Source organism: Silurus meridionalis, chromosome 13, assembly GCF_014805685.1.
Source record: "Silurus meridionalis isolate SWU-2019-XX chromosome 13, ASM1480568v1, whole genome shotgun sequence".
NCBI classification, from domain to species: domain Eukaryota; kingdom Metazoa; phylum Chordata; class Actinopteri; order Siluriformes; family Siluridae; genus Silurus; species Silurus meridionalis.
The window spans coordinates 6,315,780-6,329,805 of NC_060896.1; the positions used below are offsets into that span (position 1 = coordinate 6,315,780).

Sequence of the window (14,026 nt, forward strand, 5' to 3'; positions counted from 1 at the left end):
AACAAAATTTTACTTGGACCCCTAACAACAGCTGATGACTGGGTGTCGATTATGGGCATGTGGAGGAACATACGCAGAATAAAAACACATTTCAAGGTCTAAAAGACACTGTTTTTATCTATTATTATTAGTTTTTTGTTTTATCTTGTCTTTGTGCTGGCAGAATATTTTTATAATAGAAAGGTTAGTTTTTGAGGGGGGAAATACAAAACACTATCGATTAGACAGTCTCAATAATTTATTGACCAATTTTGTAAAATGATAAATAAGCTGGAAATAACTCACCAGCTGGCAAAGGTTCTCTACCAGTTTCACCAGATAAGCTATTTTTTAGCATTTGACATTTATTCGAGGATAAACCCATAAAATTTAAAAATAAATAGAGAACAAAAAAAAGACCATAAAACATTTAAAATTTCAACTACAGATTTTTTTAATCATATCTTTTTTATGTAAATCTCCAAACTAAACATGTTATTTGGCCAAAAATAATATTTAAAAACTGTATTTTAGTTACTTTTCATTTAAAAATAGAAATGTATTTATTTAAAGAAGGGAAACATGTAATCGACACAGGGAATTCAAATGAATTTACATTATTTCAATCTTGATAAGATGCACATGCATATTCACACCTACTGGCATGTTTTCTAAGAGATCAAAGGAAACCAGAGAACCCAGAGGAAACCCAGAAGAAACTGAACTGAAGCTGTTGCAGTATGCATTTGGCTACCATGTTACACATTAATAATTTTTTTGTATTTTAATCTATTTAACTTATTTTAAAGCACTTTGGGGTGAAATTTTATCCCTGCTATGTACAACTTGTTTCCAGTCCTAACACGGTCCATGAAAGTAGAATGAGAAGCCTATATGTGATACCACTTGCATTGTTTTTCTCTCTTAGTGCCCTCTGTTGGCTGGCTGTCAGGCTGCAGTTTCTCATATTGCCTGCTCCATCCCACACAACCAACTCTGCCTGAGGAACACAGCAGTCGGATGTATAGTAAAGCGTTATGTGCTTTTTCTCAGCCCATTCACTAATGTTCACTGGAGGGTCACCCAACACTAATGTGTCTTTTGCTGGTCTGTAAGTTCTCTGCTTAAGCTGTGCTGAGTGTCTCTGCTGATGCCTCATTTCTTCATCATGGATCTGTCTCAGGGGGCTTACATATGTTTCCTCATGGGGCTGCATCATAGAGTTTTTATTTTTCCCAGTGGCCTCATCATAGAGAATCATTAGGGTACCCTGTCCTACAACCAATTGTATGCTAGCCAGGCCTGAGTGACCCCTATCCTTCACTGTCAGGAAGACACTCCAGTTACCAAGAAAACATTGAGGAAGGGGAGGACAGTCTGACTTCACACGCATCAAAGAACATGATGGAGGAGACGTGTCAGGATCCTAAGTGGACAGAAAGGTTTATTTGATAGATATCATTTTATTATGATGATTATACATTGTTCTATATGTCACACTGTTTAAAGAAATATATAGTGTAAAGTTTATCTTTCTCACCTCTGGTAAAACCAGAAGATATACAATAGCATAGTTTGCATCTGGCGAGTCACATGCCTGGACTGTCAGTGTCAATGTCAATGTCTGACCTAATTGGGTGGAGTGAGGAGTCCTCAGCTTGACCTCCTCCCTCATAGATCCTCTCTCTCCAATAAACAACCTGCATTACAGAGCAGAGCAAAACAGATCACTGTTAGAAAATGGGGCTGAATTAGGGGGAAACAAACTATGAGGATGGATTTTGACTGTGATTAATATAAAAAGTCTGCTACAATGGCTCAGGACTACAATTGGTGTGAACAGTTCCACATTTAAACACCCATTAATGAGCAGTTCACTTAACAGTACATCTCACCAATGGACCCCTAGAGCACAGAGGGTTAAGAGCCTTGCTCAAGGCCCCAAGAGTGGCAGCTTGGCAATACCAAGGCTTGAAACCCCGACCTTCTAATCAGAGCCTTAACCACTGAGCTACCACTCCAAAGAGTCACAGAGAACAAAATGGATAATGAGTGAGTGTTTACACCTGCATGTAATGTAACTAGCGTAAAGCTTCTGTATTAACTGCTGAGTCATAACTAGCTAAAAAGTTATTGAGATTTTAAGGAAAGAAATCCTTCTGAAAGTTATTAAACATCATTTGTTGTCCTTTGATAATTAACAATTTTTTTTTTTAATGTCAGGACTTTTTGTGTTACTTTTGGATATGTAGATCGCTTAACCTACAAGTGTCTCTGTATTATTTGCTTCTATAGAAATGATCATAAATGTGTCTGAGCACATTAATGTAAACCATTGTTAGCTACAACCCTTAACTCCTACCTGTGGTGTTTGCCATGTGAAAGAAAGCCACGGTCATCTTCAGCAGTCACTATAAAATGACGAGCAGGACCATTGTTAAACACTTCAAACAAAACTGTGGAGTGATGGCCTGGAAGAAGATGAGGTGCTGAGAGAATCTGAGAGAGAAAGAAAGAGAGGGAATGTAAAATATAATTGCTAAGCTCATTTACCGACAGATCCAGAATTATTGGCCCTATTATTAAAGAAGGTATTGCAAGAAATACTGTATTCTTGTGGTTAATTTGCAGTAAAAATATGAATATAGGCAACCCTCCAAATTTGTTTACAGAATAAAATGTCAAAATTACTCCTATGTACCTTATTAAAAAAATTTATGTTCTTATATTTTTGTATTATGTTAAGGTCTCCTATATATTTAACCGCTCTTAGGCAGCCATCCATGAAATATAAATATGGGCTCAGGTTTCCTTAGTCATTCACCAACCTGAGGAACATTAGAAAGCACACAATTTAAGTAAAACAAAAGTGTGCTGACCTTCATAAAACGGAAAATATCTACAAAAATGATCCACACAACTGAAAAAGCCCATATCTATTGTTATGGCAATAATTATCCAATAACATGTACAACCAACCAGAAACATAAGCACCTTAAATTTGCTAAACAGTAATCTAACTTTTACTGCAACGCTGGTTTATGGTAAAATGAGACCATATGAGTTTTTGTAAAGTCATATGACTGTTTCTTTCCACCTTTGGAACACTGTTAAGATTTTTGTATCAGGTATCATTAGCTTGCAGGACAATGTCATTGTGATAGAGCTTTAATAATGTTATTTAATAAATGTATTTAAATTAAATGTTATATAAATCTCTATTTATTTCAATATTTCATATTGCCTCATTTAGATGGTGAGTTAATTTTCTCAATTATAAAGTTTATTTATATATTAATGTATATTTTGAATGTTTTTTTGTGTACAGTGTAGAGACCTACCATAATATGTACATAAGTGGGCTGAACCATTTCAGTGGAAACTCTCTCAAGTTCATTGCCAGTTCGGTCTTTCCCACAGAGTCGCACACTAAAGGGCTTCCTGGGTACTGACTCAATGAAGCCCACCAGCTCCTCTCCTGACCAGTTGGAAGTCGAGGAATTTAGTAATATCTTCTGAAAGCTTTCCCCATTGGAGCCTAGCAAGGTCACATGACTAAAAATTGCTTCATCACTGGTAGACAGGCCTGTTACAGCTACCACTAAGAATGCTGGTACACCTATTGAGAAGAAAATGACAAAACTCAAAGCTATTTAATTTCTGTAAAGTAATTCTCCTAAAGTTGTTCTTTAAAAAAACAGTTAAACATATACTGTGTATATACAGCATGCATATATATATATATATATATATATATATATATATATATAAAACTTTGTACAAGACATTGGGGAAGAACTGTATAAGGTAAAGGCAGGTGTCTCGATACTTTTGTCAATATAGTGTTATATTTATAAAAACAACTGATTAAAAAAATGATGGTGTCATTAAATTTTCTAAAGAATTATATTTAGATAAATGTCTCATTAGATTTCAGTTACCTGCAATAGCTTACCTGCAATAGGACTGCCTTCTAATCTACGCAGCCCTGGATGAGTCTCATTTGCCTCTACTGCAAAGTAATAGAAAAAGTCCAGTGTGCTTTCTCCTAGGAGATAAAATATAAATCCTGTGTTATGATAATGGATTGTTTAAAGAATATGGTTATTACCAGGTTGATTTTGTTTACTGTTGTGTGAATGACATCTAGAAATCAAGTCATCTCACATGTGTGTATTTCCAGTCTAGTGACTATTTAAAAGAAATACTTTTCTTTTACATTATTTTTATTTATAAAGAAAAGTACCAAAAAAAGGCAGAAAAAATGATTTAGCATAATATTTTAATATTAGAATTAAGATACATGTATGAATTAATGTTTATTATAATTGTTTTAGATTACTGGTTTATATGTAAAGTTGCCTGTGACCAAATAAAATAAAATTGTATGTGTTTTAATGTTATACAATCAAAAAGGTATAAAAATGTGAGCCTTAATTGTAGAATTGTCAGAGTTGCTTACCTAAGACATTTAATGTGATTGGTCTGTGTGATATGACATTGAGCTTCCATTGACCAGGTTCTATCGGCGGTAGAAGCCTGACTCGGTACAGACCCTCAGACTGATACAGCTCACCCAAAGGACCTGCTTCATTAAGAAGAGACTGATAAACACCTAACAGGAAAAAAGAACGAGACAGAGAGGGAGACATTTTGTTATCATGCATGCATAGGCTGTATTATAGGAGGTCCAATATAATGTTGGGTTTACACAGTACAAAGACATATGAATTTAAATATTCAGCTAATCAAAAATGTTCATTTAAAACTCGTATGCAAACAAATATCATAAAATCAATACATATAGATTTTGGCCATAGTATTTTATTTCTGACATGAATGCAAACCCATCCACTCCTCTAACACCATAGTGAAGTTTGCTGACGGCACCACAATAATAGGAATGATCTCAGGAAAGAACAAGACACACTACAGAGAGGAGGTTTAACATCTGGTTGAGTGGTGTGTGGATAGTGACCTGGTTTTGACCACCAATAAAACAAAGGAGATTGTTGTTTTCCTGGGTCTGCACATCACAAAGGATTTAACATGGACCATTATCACTTCTTACTTAGAAAAGCTCAGCAGAGGCATTACAGTGTGGTGCAGAAGCTGCAACACAGATAATTGTTAATTGAGAGATTGTTAAGACTGCACAGAGGATTGTGGGAACCAAGCTCCCCAACCATGGCATGGTTTATGACAGCCATCTACACAAGAGAGCTAGCAACATCATCAAAGATTCAACCCATCCAGGACACAGACTGTTTGTGCCCCTCCCATTGGGCAAAGATACAGGATAATCAGGACACACAATAAGGAACAACTTCTTCCCCAGAGCTGTAGCCTGTATTTAATGTATTTAATGTTTAATCTGCTTTAGAGATTCAGTTATGGAAGTTTATTTGAGTGGAAACATGCATCTTCTTGATACATTCCCATTAAAAGGAAAACCTAAAGGAGACTGATTTACCCAAATTATATTTTAATGAGATTATGGTGTGTGTATATATATATAAATATACCTGTAGGATTGATGAGGACACAGTGTGTGAGTTTTCCAGCAATATGGAGCTTTACAGAACTGACTGCTTTGTCAATAGTGAAGGAATGTGATGAATTTGCTTCACTTTCTGCATGAAACAGAGTCACCTGAGGAAAAAAAAATAATAATAATAAAACTAATTGGGGGAATTTATTTAAAATTCTGGTAATTGATTAGAAATTCTGGGAAATGTATATAATGTATTTAGCATATACAAACATAAATATACACATTTTGTTTTGTCTGACATGCATGCAAACTAATACATCTTTTTAGAAAAAAGGGCATTTTTGACTGATATATTTGTTAGTATAATTTTGATGCACATTAGCTTCCACACAGCACAAGGAAGATTTGAACATACATTTGTTATATTTATGTAATTTATGTGAATACATATGGACATATTTTGACATTATTTTATGTGCAGTATTCAACAAATGATCTGGGTTATTTTATAGAGGAATGCACAGTGCATGTAGGGGGCGTGGCCTCAGCAGCCCTGCAGTAAGAGTGCTGTGAGCATGTGATTGAAGAATGTGCAGCGTAGAAATTCCCCTGAAATTAAATCTGCTTGTTTAACCAAAATCATCCTTCAAGATCATTTTTTTCAGCTACATTTAAGCTCTCTGTTGTAGGCTAACCTGCAATTTTGTAAATTCCCAATTTATTCCCATTATTTCCTGTTAATTCCAGTTAATTCCCATGGAAAGCTTCCAGTCTTGAAAATTCCTGAGATTTTGCAACCCTGCTGTTTATACATGTATGTCTGTTGTTTTTTCAGGTCATTTATTAAATGTCATATTCCCAAAGCATTCTTTTTTACCTTGCTGGAAGTGGTGCTGTCTTCCATGATGGCTGAAGCTTTCTGAATATCTCTGTTAGTGGTGAAGATGGTCATCCCTCCAGATAAGGAGGACAGAGAGGAATACAAAGAAAATCTGTCAGAAGACAGGGTTTCTCTCCGCTTCCTCCGTCTGGTTATGGTGTCTTTTTGACTTGGGTCTTCAGTTAACAGGAAGGTCACCTGGTGGAACAGAGAAGATGGAAGTTTTCTTGATGGGCTTGTGTATATACATTTTGCAATTCTGGTACTCTGTGTATGTTACCTTGCTCTGTTTTTCCAAAATGAGAGCTTTGACTGTGTTGTACAAGTGGCTGTCTTTAGGGGATGCATCGGTGAAAACAAAAATCTCAGACAGAGGGGGACTATGGATGAGAGCCAGCTGAAATACACAAACACACAAACACACACACACACACACACACACACACACACACACACACCATTTCAGAGTGGTGAGTTTATATTGCAGTTCGTTATTTCATCATTATGACAAGCAGACGGTTTAAACACTGGATAAAGGTCAGGGGAATGGAACAGGGTCCGAGAACAAATGCAAAACACAATTATCTTACAGGGTTAGAAAGTAAGAATTTAATGCAATTCCTTGTCATCTTGCATTTGATTATTTATTAGAGTATTTGAGCAGTGGCAAACTGAAATGCAGTTTCTGTACGTTCAAAAGCCATATTTGGGGAATTATAATTTTGCAGTTATAACTGGTGGAAACATAATCTTCCAGCAGACATCAATGTCCATATAAAGTAATAATCTTCATAGTTTCTTATTGAGTTTTGTTTTCATAAGTTCTGATTTGACTGTTAAAGCCAAAATCAAGATGTTCTAAAAAAAAAAAACATGATAATAAATAACATACTAGTTTTTAAAAAACATCATAAAAATAGTAAAAAATAACAAAAATAGCTCCATTATAGATCTCCAAAAGACAATTAGTAAAAATAATTGATCAGATTCCTCTTGGTGCTTCATAAATTCTTTATCTTAGAAATACCTGAACAGCAGATAGACACATCTCTGGTTCATCTCCTCCACCAAGAGCCATTAAATTCTCCATGAACTCCTGGAATTCATTGGGGTCATCTGTCTCCATAACTGGGCCTACACCTAAAAATTAGAGATACAAATACTAATGTGAAAAATGTCTTGTGTGCTCTTGATATCACCCAAATGAGGATGGGTTCCCCTTTTGAGTCTGGTTCCTCTCAAGGTTTCTTCCTCATAACATCTAAGGGAGTTTTTCCTTGCCACAGTCACCACGGCTGCTCATCAGGGATAAATACACATCGTTTACATTAACTGTCTGCTTTAAGACAATGTCTGTTGTGAAATGCGCTATAGAAATAAACTTGACTTGACTTGACTTGACTTGTGTCCAAACACTATTTCTACGATTTAGTCGAAAATTTCTGTTAGTTTCTGTTTTCTCTAAACAAGTACACGTGTCTTTGTTCTTACCTGGGTCATGAAAAGGGATGAGTAGAAAAGTGCCAGGAAGCCCAAGTTCCTGATTACTCGCTCGTGCCTGAATGATGGACAAGGCACGGAGACGAGCAGCTGTGATCTCCTCAAACATGCTACCAGTAGTGTCCATGACAAACACCAGGGCTGGAGGCTGTTTAACGTTTAGCAACCTGGCAAAATATTGTTATAAGAGAAGTTCTAAACATAAAATAATTTTACAAATGTTGTTAGCACTTTAATTAAAGTATATGGAGGATTTTTAGAAGAGTGTAACTGTAGATAAGCTCTTTTTTTTTTTTTTTGCAAAATCATTTATTCATGCATGCTTTATCAGCTGCTATGCTAGCATGTGGTCTATGGCTAAAAACCTTTTCTCCATTTCTTTTTTATTATTTTGTATTTCTAATTAAATTAGTTTTTGCGCCCATTCAGTTTCCTGTGTTACAACCGCAAATAAAATGGACCCACTTTCCTAGGTTATATCAGTGTGAAATGTTTGGAAGAGCAATTTAGGTTGACCTCTGACCTGAGGAAGTTTTTGGGCCCCACCTCATCTCTGAGGTCACGGAGCACTCTGACGGTTGCCTTGGAGGCAAGCTGTGCAGCCTCTTTGTGAAGGAAGTGGTGTGGGGAGAAGAGAGGGGATGTGCTGTCCTTATTAATGCCACCCTCAGCTGCCTGGTGACGACTACTGTCCAAAATACCCCCATGGCTGCACTTCCCTAAGAGACACCAAAACAATAAAAAACTTTTTCCGAAAAAGATTATTCATGCTATATTCAATTTAGTTTTCATTGGTCAAAGGCAATCTTGAAGACTGAAAAAAGTCTGAAAATCAAATGAATAAACGAGTTTTAACAATTCCATAAGTAGTTTATTATTGTAGACAAGCAGAATCATCTCCTGATGTACACAAGTTGATAAATGGGAGGTTGACTGATGTAATGTGTCATTGAGCTATTCTACTTTATACTCAGACATACATAAGATCTGGATCTTCAGGAGCAAACTTACCTATAGGTTTTGCTGGGTAAGTGCCAAAATATCCAGTAGTCAGAAGAGGCTGCATTTCACCCCTGACAAGCTCTTCCAACAAATTATTATAACAAATGAATCGATGACATGCAGCACAGGTAGGAGTGAACTCTGAAACCAAGCATCAGGGTATTTAGGTGATTCAAGTTAAACTGATATTTTGTACACCTGAGAACTGAGAGAACTGTGTTTAATTCTTATTCTCTACATATTACCATTGTATGTATAGATCAAGTGTTTTGCATTTGTCTTATAGGTTAGGTCATTGTGTTGTGCAGCTTACCTGAAGCTACAGGTATGCTCGGCTCATTGGGGTCTAACAGATGAAGGTACTCAGAATGCTGTCCCATTTCCACCCAGTTGCTGTGGCTATAAAAGTCCTATACAAACATGACCATACATGAAACATTGTTTGGTTGATTGCATTTCAAATTTAGATTGAGAAAGTGTATGTATATTTAAAATGTATTTATTTATATATATTTTTAAAACCTTATTTTATGTGTCACATACAAAGTACACCGTTAAAGGTGATTTTCTTTTTGTACATTTTTTGCCATGTTTAACAAAGAGATCTAATGAGTCCCTGAACCTGTAAGCCATGGAGGAGCCGTCCCATTATATATCTGGCTCCCTGATAATCCTTCTTCCGAGTCAACAGCACTGCCTGCTTCCAAAAGTCCCGCATCATCTTCATGCTTTCTTCGACTCGCTCTGAATCAAAGTGATACACCGGGTCAGATCGTGTAGAACTCTGGAAGTCCATTTCAGCGTTGGCACGGACTACCTCACCAATGGATATCCAAAATGTCCGACCCAGGTTAACCTGATTTTAAAGTAAGCACATGAGATTATTTAATGCTTATCTAGTAATTGTTTAGTTTTATTGAATTTGCACAAAAAACGAAACAAAAAAAAATGGGTAACTGTTTAATATGAAGGGTGGTGATAATTATGTAAAGATCATATTTGTTCTTATAGTATAAAACTGTACATAAAATGTGTATGTTTCCAAAAATAGACAAACAAATATATATATATATATATATATATATATATATATATATATATATATATATATATATATATATATATATATATATATATATACTAGTTTTACCATTTCCAAAGACTGCTATTTGAGCCAATATCAACTTTTGCTAGAAATAGAACAATACTAAAAATGTTTATAGACAATAAAATGTGTGTTGTTTAATGTTCAGGGGTTACATAAAGAACTAAAAATGACTCAAAGCATCACAATAAAAACATAATTGAGTAAGCATCACGTTTAACATTTTCTCAAATAGTGATTTTAGTCTCATTCAGATCCCATCCAGCATTTACATACACACTAACTCTCAGGACATTCCTCATGAATGGAAAAAGCTTTTGTGTGATTGTTTCGGTGGAGTTTAAAACAACTATACTGTTTATATTGACACTCTACTCTGATGAAGCTCAATAGGACATTTTTCCTAAGGAACAAGCTAAACCTGATAATTGAGTAATGTTGTCCTGCAGCACATACTGTACCTGCTCGTGAACTTCAAAGTGCTCAGGCATCATGGCAATAGTCTCCATGGTGACATTGTGTAGAGCCTGCTTTGTCATGTACTGGTGTGTATAAGAGTCCCACGACAACGTCAGCACACGAGACCAGAAGTCGGGCAGGAAAGTCCAGCACATAGGTGTGTAGTGAATCAGCAGAATAAACACACTGATGCTACCCATTATATTCATTTCAGTAGTGGCTTTTAATCCTCAAAATCATCTGCTGTGTAGAAAAAAATAAAGATAGCAATCATGTACAGGAAAGAATCATATATCAAAACATGTACTTTACTTTAAAGTCTGTCTAAGTTTATTGATGAGTATTTACCAGTGCTAATAATGTAAAAAAAGATCTTTCAATTTCAGTTAGGATGAACTACATGGAATAATAATCAAACAAATGATCATACAGGATCGATAAAAGTGATCTCATACACAGAATTTCACTTTATGAATGAAAATAAATATGGAGGGAAAGTTCCTTATATTCAAAGGTAGATTACACACCAGCTTTAAACAGATGTTTTGGGATCTTTTGGGGAATGCAGATTAGCTGGGACGTTGCTGGAAAGTCAGGAATTATTTTCATTATAAACAATTTTGGTGCAGGAAGTACTAAATAAAAGTATTAAATACTGAAAAAAAATTTACTTAAGTACAGAAATAACACAATTTCTCCACAGAACTCTAAATATTGCGAACACCAGGGATAATCTTTTCAAATGAATTGCACTGCTAAATAAAGTACAGGTGATGCTCATAAACAAATGTTTTATAAATAGAATGTAGGTAAATAATATTTTAGTCACAAAATGATACTCAAAGGAGACATTATATAATGCTTTTGCAGAAGGTATTTACATTCAAAAGGCATTTTAGTCTAGATGATTGTTGTCATGGTTTCTGTGTTACCGTGCGGTTCAGACAGGTTTCTACAGGATGTGGTGAGAATCAGAGTGTAAGACACAGAAAAAAAAGAAATATGTGAACTGGCCTGTCTATTATTCTGTTGTCAACTTTGAATTGTTAAAAGATGTGTGTATATTATGGCATGCAAGTCAATATATGCATCCAGTAACTGTAGATTTGTTGAAGCACTTCAATTGTAATTCCATTTTGTAGATGCAGAACTTGCAGTCAAAGGTGTGTGTGTGTGTGTGTGTGTGTGTGTGTGTGTGTGTGTGTGTGTGTGTGTGTGTGTGTGTGTGTGTGTGTTTGTGTGTGTGTGTGTGTCCAACCAACTCTCAGACAATTTGCATGTGAAACAATATGCAAGCCATATATTATACATTTAAAATAAAGCATTTATGTAAATAATTGCATTTTCAAGAAAAAGAAAAAAGAAAATGGTGTTGGATATTGACTACAAATAGTATAAAGAATTCCTAATTCTCACTGAAGAATATCATTGTACAAAATGTTACTGACATCTGTACATATGACCTACAAAACGTGAAACTTGAAATTCAGAAAATTATTTTCAAGTCACATGCAGATTTATTTCTATTGGTTAATATAGACTTTTATACATATATATATATATATATATATATATATATATATATATATATATATATATATATATGTACAGTATAACTAACTTTTCCAAAAAAAATTTTTTAACATTATCAGAAATCTTTTTATTCTATACTTTTTTACAAAATTTACAACTACTGGCTCTGAAAATAAGATAATAAACATTTAACATTGAAGAAAACGTGCTAATTTTGTTTTTATACCATTTACAGATGCCTATAGCAATATTCACATATTAACAATAATAAAGTGGACTTGCTTTTACATTAACACCCAATACAACATGCCATAAATCCAAATCTTACCAGTCATTGTCTCTTCTGTTTTTTATTCTTCGTTGATCTGATGACTGTCTGAGCTCCAGTTATGAGGGCTGTGTTGTTACTTCACTGATCAGGAAACTCATAAACCCACATATGAAATGTCCATGGTTCTTCACACCCACAAGTAGACTGCATGCTCTTTTGCTGTGGTTTTAAATGAATTAAAAAGTTAGAAGAAGCACACAGCTGTAAAAGCAAAGGTGCTGAGAGGGACACAGGTTGTCCGGTTTGAGGATGGGAATCCGTGTTTCCTCTTGTGCCTCCCACCACCCTAGATCTTCTCTTTCTTTGCCCCTTTCTCTCCCCATTATGGCATGGTGCATTTGTTTCTTACAAAAGGATTGAATACATTAAGGGATGGTATGTCCAAAGCCCAGGCCCACCCCCAGCCGTTCAATCTATTTCCTTTGCTGCTGTAGGAAAAAGACACACTGATGATGCCTCTACTAAAATTTTATAAGAGAAAAGTCAAACTTGTACTCTGACCCTGTGCTGTATACAGTACTTTATTATAGTTTTGTTAAAAATGTGTTTATGTTAATAGTAACATTGGAAGTGCTATTGCTCTTTTTTTTAGTAATTAAAAAGGACATCTGATTAAGTGTGTGTGTGTGTGTGTGTGTGTGTGTGTGTGTGTGTGTGTGTGTGTGTGTGTGTGTGTGCGTGCAGTAACTATGTGAGCAAAGACGAAAGAATGAACCTTAGTTTTAGTGCAGGAACGGCATGAAAGGGTCAATAAGATGATAGAATAAAGCAGCCGCCCCTACAATATGTTGTCTTGCTTGAATTATTAGAAATATTGATTCATTCTGTCAGTGGATTTTATACTCTATGCCTTTCCGTTCTGGCAACACAGTTCTGTATTTCAAGACAAATATAACATTCCTATATGTGACTAAATAATAGAAGGATAAACAGAAGGGGGTTTGAAAAGCATTTTTATGCAAATCTGTAAACTTTCTATCCCCGAGACCCCACAAATGTCAAATTAAGAAAGATTTTAGTGGCTATAACTCACATTTAGTCATCTTGACTTATTTAGCATGCAACAAATTAAGGAACTATAATAATAATAATAATAATAATAATAATAATAGTAGTAGTAGTGGTATAATATTATTATTATATTATTAGAATTGATTTATTCATTTATTAGTATAAGAATTATTGTATTTTATTTTTTATATACTTTTATCAGTATATAAAAGTATTATTTTTTTTAATGTGCTTGACTCCCAAATAAAATTACCTTATTCTATCCTTATTACTTATTATTGAGTAATAATAATAGCAGGCTATACTATAATAATATAGACTATATAGTCATAACTACACATTATATAGACAAATATACAAACTGACACATTTCTACTTAGAATCCAATGGTCCATTTGTGAAATGCACAATTGTAAATAACATCTGTACATTTATTTCAACAATAGTTTTACTCTGTGTTTGTATATATATATATATATATATATATATATATATATATATATATATATATATATATATATATATATATTGCATGATTTAATTGTCTGGTTAACTATTCTGTTACATTATGTCTGTAATTTCTCCTGCACTGGAAGCTCCTGATGCCAAGTCAAATTCCTTGTGTGTGTAAGCATACTTGGTAATAAAGCTATTTCTGATTCTGATTCTGATTCTGATTGTATGTATGAGATCCATGTCTGTGTGAGTTTCATCCAGGTTCCCCAGAAAAAC

The 14,026-nt window shown here is 34.7% G+C and overlaps 1 protein-coding gene across 4 annotated transcripts; it reads right to left on the bottom strand.

The window, feature by feature from the left end:
• Nucleotides 1-226: 226 nt before the first annotated feature.
• On the bottom strand, nucleotides 227-12,450 carry vwa7 (von Willebrand factor A domain containing 7). 4 transcript variants are annotated; one of them, XM_046864607.1, is made up of 17 exons: nucleotides 12,281-12,450; nucleotides 10,422-10,659; nucleotides 9,478-9,711; nucleotides 9,169-9,265; nucleotides 8,865-8,996; nucleotides 8,377-8,572; nucleotides 7,845-8,020; nucleotides 7,381-7,493; nucleotides 6,634-6,750; nucleotides 6,351-6,551; nucleotides 5,505-5,631; nucleotides 4,442-4,594; nucleotides 3,935-4,027; nucleotides 3,321-3,598; nucleotides 2,342-2,478; nucleotides 1,520-1,679; nucleotides 227-1,405 (listed from the first exon to the last, which is right to left on the bottom strand). In XM_046864607.1, exons 2-17 carry the CDS (start codon nucleotides 10,626-10,628, stop codon nucleotides 815-817), a joined length of 3,012 nt encoding a protein of 1,003 aa, XP_046720563.1. In that variant the 5' UTR covers nucleotides 10,629-10,659; nucleotides 12,281-12,450; the 3' UTR covers nucleotides 227-814. The 4 variants fall into 4 exon arrangements, with proteins under 4 accessions (XP_046720563.1, XP_046720564.1, XP_046720561.1 ...); XM_046864608.1 differs by having other exon boundaries at nucleotides 4,442-4,567; nucleotides 10,422-10,662; XM_046864605.1 differs by having other exon boundaries at nucleotides 10,422-10,662; nucleotides 12,281-12,449.
• Between the last annotated feature and the right edge of the window lie 1,576 nt (nucleotides 12,451-14,026).